Source organism: Spodoptera frugiperda, chromosome 26 (genome assembly GCF_023101765.2).
Source record: "Spodoptera frugiperda isolate SF20-4 chromosome 26, AGI-APGP_CSIRO_Sfru_2.0, whole genome shotgun sequence".
Taxonomy (NCBI): Eukaryota; Metazoa; Arthropoda; class Insecta; order Lepidoptera; family Noctuidae; genus Spodoptera; species Spodoptera frugiperda.
The window spans coordinates 13,862,637-13,871,301 of NC_064237.1; the positions used below are offsets into that span (position 1 = coordinate 13,862,637).

General features: G+C 35.3%; 3 protein-coding genes across 3 annotated transcripts; 1 reads left to right on the forward strand and 2 right to left on the reverse strand.

Moving 5' to 3' along the window:
* Window positions 1-1,688: 1,688 nt before the first annotated feature.
* LOC118264500 (EKC/KEOPS complex subunit Tprkb) lies at window positions 1,689-2,430 on the reverse strand. Its single transcript, XM_035577023.2, has one exon. It carries the CDS (start codon window positions 2,234-2,236, stop codon window positions 1,703-1,705), a length of 534 nt encoding a protein of 177 aa, XP_035432916.1. The 5' UTR covers window positions 2,237-2,430; the 3' UTR covers window positions 1,689-1,702.
* A 1,328-nt stretch (window positions 2,431-3,758) lies between these two features.
* On the forward strand, window positions 3,759-6,699 carry LOC118264501 (methylglutaconyl-CoA hydratase, mitochondrial). The gene is made up of 3 exons (XM_035577024.2): window positions 3,759-4,519; window positions 5,422-5,757; window positions 5,866-6,699. Exons 1-3 carry the CDS (start codon window positions 4,228-4,230, stop codon window positions 6,129-6,131), a joined length of 894 nt encoding a protein of 297 aa, XP_035432917.2. The 5' UTR covers window positions 3,759-4,227; the 3' UTR covers window positions 6,132-6,699.
* A 750-nt stretch (window positions 6,700-7,449) lies between these two features.
* On the reverse strand, window positions 7,450-8,649 carry LOC118264503 (uncharacterized). The gene has a single exon (XM_035577026.2). It carries the CDS (start codon window positions 8,485-8,487, stop codon window positions 7,738-7,740), a length of 750 nt encoding a protein of 249 aa, XP_035432919.2. The 5' UTR covers window positions 8,488-8,649; the 3' UTR covers window positions 7,450-7,737.
* Window positions 8,650-8,665: the final 16 nt, after the last annotated feature.

An 8,665-nucleotide genomic window follows, 5' to 3' on the forward strand; every position in this document is an offset into this window, starting at 1 on the left:
TGCTCCACCCCAAAACAGGCAACATGGGATTAGTTTGTCCCCGAAATATTTTTATTTTTATAGTACTATACCCTAATATGGTTTGAATGAAATAATAGATTTTTTACAGGAATAAAATTCATATAAATACCAACTTTTATAAAGTTTATTTATTTATTCTTATGGCACTCCAACTCGTTCACAAAAAACAAATATGACGAATAGCTGTAAAACTATTTTTGACGAAAACCATCATTCTGTATAACTATTGTCTTTTCATTATGACAGCACCATCGGTTTTATAACCCTCGTAATCCACGAAAACGACATTCATGACCAAAACGGTGGAATATTTCGTGCAGTAACTATATATTGTCGAACATAATGACCATTCTGTTACAACAGTTCGGCTGGCTTGGTAATATAATTTAATAACATTTTTGGCATTATCATCTTTCTGGTAACACTCTTCTAATTACTTTTTAACATTGTCAATGTACAGAATAAGAGACCCCGCAGATTTACAATTTCAAGTTGGCCGACTAAATCGCAGAGTATGTATACGAATAGGTATAGTGACATATGCTAGCCCGCACATCTTGTCCAACTAATTAATTGGACACCGATCGTATCACAATCGATTAATTAATTAAGCGATTAGAGCGTTTTTTTTAGTCACACAGTACACAATTTAGTCGTTCGATAGTTGGCCAACTTACAATTGTATGTCTGCGGGGTCTCTTAGAGACCCCGCAGACTAAATTGTGTACTTTTATGATTAAATCAACCGACTTTATTTTATTGGTTACCAGCCGCTGACTTATTCGATTTAGTCAGTGACAGTATTGCTAGCGTGGTGCGTGTGCGTGAAAATGCGGAAAAAAACGCTCTAATCGCTTAATTAATTAATTCATTAATCGATTGTGATACGATCTGCGGGGTCTCTTACTATAGAGTTGTACAGTTGAATATAGATTCCCATACCAAAAGTAAGGTGAACATTATATTTAGAGTAGGTTCGTTGGTTGGTTTGTCTTACCGTACAACATACAACTTGGTTCGTTAAAATAGTACACCTTTCCAAACAATGAAGTTGGTTCAGAAATTATAATGGCAATATTATATTAAGTATGGAATACTGAAGCACTATTCTCCTGAATAGTCAATCACAGCAATGTGTAATGTAGTTATGAGCTACATTTTGGAATAAGTGCTTATTCCAATTTTTTTTTTTTTTTTTTTTTTGAGGGAGTAAATCTTCCAATAACTTCTCATGCCTTGGGTGATGTGAGAGGGAGTGTCAGACTCTTACTGACTAAAAACCACCCTTTTCCTTCTCCTGCTTTTCGAGCCAGAGCCCCGGTAAGCCCGCTAGGTAGTCCGTAGCTCTGGTGGAACAAACACCTAGCTTCACTTACAAACAGACTGATGGACAATTACATTTGATGTTTCAAAAGTGGCTAATTCAGGAATAAATGCTCTGACTTTGATTTAGTAATGTGTATGTTAGCTTTCTGTAACTGTGCAGTGTAAGTACAGAGAGAGTCTATAATAATTAATTTAGTACAGAGACAACTGTGACCTACACTTATATTGTGTTGAAGAATAAAATAACAGCCCTTACCAATTGGCCTCGAATCATCTGCTAGAATGTACCTAAATAATGTTAACAATTAAGGTCATATTTGATTATTAATTGAAACAACAAATTATTTGAGCCCATTTAATGTGTTACAAAACTTTTTGTTACCATTCTGCTGACAATAATGTCAGTTAATTCTTGATTTTTCTCCAAAGTGTTCAATCTATACTGGTTATTTAGATTCTTCATTGAAGTAAACCTTTTTAAATCACTTATAGGAGTAAATTCACCTTCAATTTGTGATAAAATCTCTGTGCTTGTATCTACATCTTCAGTAATCAAAAAGCATAATAACAAATTGGTGTCCTTTTCTATACCAAATCGGCTCAAACTTTGTGTGATGTTTTTTGTAATTGATAAATTATACAATATCTCGGAGAAAACTGTTCTTGTAACCATTGTATTTTGTTTCTCAGATAAAACGGCTTTGTTTGCTGCTACTGCTACTTGGAATGGCTCAACAATTAATTCTGGCTTAATAGCTGCACATTTCCAAACTCCCTGTATGATATTATTTCTTATGGCTTCTACATTCCGTACGTTTTCAAATAAATAAATCTTTAAGGTTGTTTTTGTGTCGGGATCTAATTCAACAATGTATGGCTCGGGCGTCATGGCTTGAGAGAATTTTGTTTTTTTAGATAGATAGCTTTTAAATTCGAACCTTCGAATGAAGATCTTCCTTAAAAAAAACACTAGATAACGTACCTAATTTCTCGTAATCGTAATCGATGTTTAATAATCATGCGATGTATTGTAAAAGCCTGTCATGTCGTTTGCTGTTAATCTGTGAAGAACTGTCATTGTCAAGATTGTCAAACGTGAATCAAGTTTTCTTGTCAGTTGACATGAACATAGACATAAAATCCTGTAGACCCATAGATTGAGAATCCTTTCCTCTTGTCGGGTGCCTTCTGCTGGAGCTGGTCGGCTCGCTATCGCTCATCGTGCTGGTGGGCCGATCCAGTAGGGCCAGTATGTGATGTAATAGGATATTGTATACATATAGGTCATGTCATTAAGTACTTTGTGTAGAAATATTAGTGGTTAATGTCTCTTTCATATCTAAGTCATATCTAGTGTCTCTTTCATTTCTATCTTTTTCATATCTAAGTATTATTGACTGCAAAACTATAATTGGTTAACAAAGACACGGACTCGAGTCCGTGGGGAGTAAACTATTTTAATATTTTTTTTTTTTTCGCCCTGACAAAATTTATAAAAGAATCATTACTATAGTAATAAAATATTAAATAGACCGTGCAATCATGGACAAATTTATGTTGACGAACAACTAGAGTCTGATCAACGAAAGCTGACCAGAAAAACCGGCCAAGTGCGAGTAGGACTCGCTCATGAAGGGTTCCGTAACAGCAAGTAGATGGCATTTAAAAGTTGTAAAATAACTTGGTTTTACATAGTGTTTGTATGAACGACAAAGTTATATTTGCGGTTTTTGAAAATGTTTTATTTCTTAAAAACTAATAATGATATCTCGTTCAAACCAATTTTCGTTGTTAGTTTCTATTGAAATCTACAGCATATACCTTTTTTTCAGTTTTGTCACTCTCTTATTTTAAAAGTTAGAAGGGGGACACACATTTTTTAACTTTGGAAGCGTCTAACTTTCAAACGATTGATTTTGACGAAAAGTGGTTTTAGGAACCTTAATGTCTTTTTTAAAGACCTATCCATAGACACCCATCACGGATATGTAAGCTGAAAAAATTTTTTTTTTAATCAGTTCCATGTATGGAGCGTCGGCCCCTTTTAATTTTTAATTTTATTAATTTTTATTCAAAGTTCTAATACGGTTACCGAAATACACCATCTTACAAAGTTTCAACTATGTAGGCCTAACAGTTTCGGAAATAAATGGCTGTGACATACATACGGACGGACGGACGGACGGACGGACGGACGGACGGAGGACTATTTTAAGACGGACAGACGGACAGACAGACAGACATGACGAATCTATAAGGGTTCCGAATTTTTTTGCCATTTGGCTACGGAACCCAAAAAAGGCGGCAATTTAAAGAATCAACAGCTGCTAGAGTCTGGCCAACGAAAGCTGTCCACAAGTTAATTTCTAAACTTTTGATATGGCAATAATTTAGCACTGTCAAAACATGATTGGATAGGATATTAAAGTTATAGTATGTACTAGTCACGTTTAAAAGTTTTATACATGGTTTAATGACCAGCATGCTTTCCTTGCATTTTATTCATTATCGTTTTGAATTGTATTTCAAGAACTGGGTCAGGTTTTAAATAAATAATTAATGTTCCAAACGCTCTAGCGTATTACAACTTAGGTGGTCGGGCCTGACCAAATCAGGACGTTTAATGGCGGGCTTAAGTAGGTACACAAACAGATTTGACCGAGTGACGTCAGTGACGTGAGTTTGAACAAGTACAAGTCGTGTCAATGTAAATGTTTGTTTGTATCGCGCAAGTATGAAGTTACATTCAAATTGGCTATCTCATAGTGATAAGATAAGTATAGAAAGAATAAAAAATTGACTGTCGTACCATATGAGAGGTAGCAACTAGATAGTTAAAAATACTTTACTAATTTGTTCTTAAAACTTATTTAAGTAAAAATGTTATTTCCAAAGTTGTTAAGATACAATTTAATATTAAAGAATAAGTCAATCCGTTTATTAGCGACTAACACGCAACAGCAAACAGAGAATGTAAGCCCCGTAGTGTATGAGAAGTTGTTGGGAACCGACCGGGGTATCGCTTTGTATGGATTACATAGTCCCAAAAATCGCAATGCATTGAGTTTCAACATGATCGAAGCTATGAGAGAAGTCAACCAATTGATCAGAGAGGACACTAAAATATCAGTAGTTATACTTCACAGCATGGTACCTGGAATATTCTGCGCTGGTGAGATTTGTAAACTATTATAGTCACTTATTACCATAATTTACCATAATATTAGGTGCCTAGCTATTTTGTGAATCTTACATTGTCTGGAATTAGTTGAAGATTTAAATCAAATAAATTGATAGTTAAAAAAAACTTTTGCTAGACATGTACACAACATTTCAACTCAATCTGTTGAAGCTAGTAGTTATCTTCTTCAAAATATAGTTGCAAGGTGACACTTCACACATTTACTTTGCAGGTTAAATACAAGCTTGTAATAAAAATTAAAATCTTAAGGCAATCAGCACAAAATTTAAAAGAAAGCTGGAATTTTTAGTCAATCTAAAAATGATCTCTGTCATTTTAATGTTTTGATTTGCTTGAAAGACATGTATGTGGTAAACCACCCTGAAGCAAGCCACCATCAGAATAAAACTGTCACAACATTGCCTTATTGGCCCCACTATGTATAGCAAGTTATGAGCTCTTAGTTGTTTTGTCCAGTTGGTATTTAAAATGTTCACTCGACAATTAAACATGATGACACAATGATTTGACATTGTATCCATTAATGTGACTTTCGCTTATAATTTTGTTTGTTTATATTCAAGTAAATATTTTTATTAATTTTATTTCTATCATAAATTCGTTCTGTTTTAATTTGAATGAAACATTTTGTATTATTTTATGTAATTTGAACTTCAATTTTAACTATAATAATTTGTTAACTTATATTTGCATGCCTCCTGGTAAAATATGGCTGAGCTCGCAATGTAACTAAACACCACATTCTATTGTAATAACCTATATTTGCAAATAAACTCTCTTTATCTTTAAACATTTTTTTAAAAGAAAATAATTTTTAAATGATGTAAACAGTATAGTAAATACACATTAATCTACTTTGTTTGCGTTAACAGGTGCCGATTTGAAAGAGCGATTCAAAATGTCTGATGATGAAGTTGCCAAGTTCGTCAAGGGACTCCGAGCAACATTTATAGAAATTGAAGATTTGCCCATGCCAACAATCGCGGCTATAGAAGGTGTAGCAGTGGGAGGTGGCTTGGAGCTGGCCTTAGCATGTGACATCAGAGTTGTGGCTGAAACAGCCAAGCTGGGACTCGTTGAGACCGGTCGGGGCCTTATCCCTGGGGCCGGGGGTACTCAAAGATTGCCCCGAGCTGTCAACATCAATATTGCCAAAGAACTTATTTACACTTCAAGAGTAGTCACTGGCAAGGAAGCAAAGGAATTAGGTTAGTGTGGGCTCATGCATGGCAGTCGTGGCTGACATAACACTAGGTAGTTATTAATGTTTCCTGAATTGTTGTTGAATTAATTAATAATGTGACAATAATTTGCAGGCGTTGTCAATCATGTAGTACCACAGAACACCTCAAACAATGCAGCCCTAGAAAAGGCTTTATCTTTAGGAAGGGAGATAATGCACAATGCACCAATTGCTCTCCGTTGTGCCAAACAAGCAATCAATGAAGGAATACAACTCAGTATCAAGGATGGTTATGAAGTCGAGCAAAAATGTTATGAGATAAACATACCCACAAAAGATCGCCAGGAGGGTATGATATCTTTTATGGAAAAGAGAAAACCCATTTACGAGGGTCATTAGAATATTCATATTCAGTCATTGGGGAAATCTAGGAGCTGGTACATGGTATAATAACGTGTTGTTGGTAATAGGATAGGTAAGGTAACGGATATTGCCAATTTATTCGCATTATATATAACTACCAAACTAATTGTTAAATAAAGAATGTAACTAGTGATAAAAATATTGCTGCCTCGTTGTGTAGTGTTCCATGCACAGGAACAAAGAACTCTGGTATACTATTTAATAATATTTCAACGACATATTTGATGCGATCAATTGTCACGATTTTCATCAGATCGATCGTAAACACAAATCGTACCGTATATGGGGGCCCTTCACAATCGACTAAAGAATTATAAGTGGATGAGCGACGACGGCAGCTGATTATAAAATAATAAATCAAGAAACCTGTTAATATGTACCTATATATTATTACACATGAATTTATTATAATTAATGTTGTGTAAATCAGAGTACATAAAGTTAAATATTTAATTAATATCATATCAATAGATGGACTTATTAACTATGCATAATAATACATTTATTTTTGTAATCTTATAAAAATATATTTTTGTTACAAGTACCTCGTCTTTAATCTGTATCTATATTTACTGCTATAGTAGATAACCCTGGAACTATTGGTTCATTTTTTTTTTGTTGGGTACTCTGTTTATCGAGGCTATGAACATCACACTACGGTAAATAGGAGCCGAGCAGCGGGCGATACTGCATAGGAATAGCTAATATAATAAGTGGAAAATAATTATTATGTTATCGACTAACTGAAGTAACTGTTTGACGAGGAACTCGACTTGTTTCAAGCTCTGCTAGAGGCTCATATTCATGAGTAGTATTTCGCGATTATTGCGCTGCTACTCTCCAGTTCCTCGTCAAACAGTTACTTCAGCTAGTCGATAACAGAATAATTAATTTAGTATGTCTCACGAAAGTTATAATGGAAAATAATGTTGTTAATTAATCCTACCTTTGTCGAGGCTGGACTCAGCATTCCTTACTTATTATTAGTTTAAAAAATATTTCTACATCTTGGCTCACAGGTTTAGCCAATTGTAGCCAATATTTCTTCACAATGATGTACCTAGCTTTCAAATTTTATCCGGAGCTGCGGGTTTACCGGGGCTCCGGCTCGACAAGCAGGAGTAGGGATGGGGTGGTTTTTAGTCAGGAAAAGTCTGACACTCCCTCTCACCTCGCCCAGGGCGGGAGAAGTCATTGGATAATTTTCCCACCTCAAAAAAAAAGCTTTCAAATTGTACTGTAATGGAGAAAATTAAATAATGTCAGTAGTTTCTAGGGTACAGAAAAACAAACAAAAGTTAAACTTCTTTATAATAATTTCAATTGCAATAAAATTATATCATCAGGTTGTTACAGGTCAGACATAATGGCTATCATCTTGTACTTATCTCAAATATTTCAGGGCAGCTAAGTAGGTATACTGTACATTGTTTCATTTTATTAGTACAAGTTTAAAATGTTTAAACCACTGCAACAATATTATAATGTTTATGTTCTTTATGTACATGTTAGAGCACAAACTTATAGGAACATGAAAGAATATAATTTAAAGTGTAAGCAATCCTTGACATTATTATTGAAATTAAATATTGAGGCACTTGACTACTTGTTCTTTGGTGTCATCTGGAGATGTAACTTTGTGGCCAATTGTCCGTGGGTCATGGTAAATCTCATAGTCATTACCACCAGCCATTGTTTTATCTCCAAAAAAGTGTATTTGTTCAAAATGTTGGTCTGCTACATGATTAAGGCAGTAAGTCTTGTCCCAACCGGTAGGGAAGACATCCACACTGATTTGTCCTCCGAGTGCAAATGTCAATCCTGAATCTTCAAATTCAGTTTTTAATGCATCAACAAATTTCTGTCTTATGGAATGGATAGAGTCATACTTTACAAACTCATCTCGCTCAGCCTGACTGCAGGACCGTCCCACAGGGCAAATATTAATCATGCTTGATCTGAACTCAACAAAGTTACCACGCTTAGCTGGTAGCTCGAGCTTAGACATATATGCAAGTGAGAAATTGATGACTCTTTGTAACAACTTCTCTCCGAGGTGACTCAGGATGCTTTCGGAGCTGATCAGCTTGCCATTACGATAGTGAACGACACCATTCTCACAAAAAACGTAGTCGAACTTGGCTGCCACTTCCGGCCCATCCATTTGTTCAGCTATTTTAACATAATCGGATCCACTGACAAGCCCCACACTCACTCTAGATTTCACGTCATCTAACAAAAACTTTTTCAGTTCCTCTGTTATTACCTGCCGCGGTTTAGTAAGAGTACCATCTACATCAAAAAGATACAAAACAGATTTCCGGCTACTCATGTTCTCGAAATATAGTTCTCCAGTTGGCAATAAAAATCGATTCAAATTTTGGAGGCAATCTACAATTTATAAAGCCGGTCTTATGTAGAATACTACATTGGCAGCCACACGCGCTACTTCCCGCCTACCACTTCTACGACAGTGGTACCGTAACTGTACCGCGAACCGCCAACACTTC

Coding starts and splice junctions, on each gene's coding strand:
- LOC118264500 (XM_035577023.2), bottom strand. CDS start 2,236: ATGACGCCCGAGCCATACATTGTTGAATTAGATCCCGACACAAAAACA.
- LOC118264501 (XM_035577024.2), top strand. CDS start 4,228: ATGTTATTTCCAAAGTTGTTAAGATACAATTTAATATTAAAGAATAAG. Junction 4,520..5,421: donor ACCTGGAATATTCTGCGCTG/GTGAGATTTGTA, acceptor TTGCGTTAACAG/GTGCCGATTTGAAAGAGCGA. Junction 5,758..5,865: donor CAAGGAAGCAAAGGAATTAG/GTTAGTGTGGGC, acceptor AATAATTTGCAG/GCGTTGTCAATCATGTAGTA.
- LOC118264503 (XM_035577026.2), bottom strand. CDS start 8,487: ATGAGTAGCCGGAAATCTGTTTTGTATCTTTTTGATGTAGATGGTACT.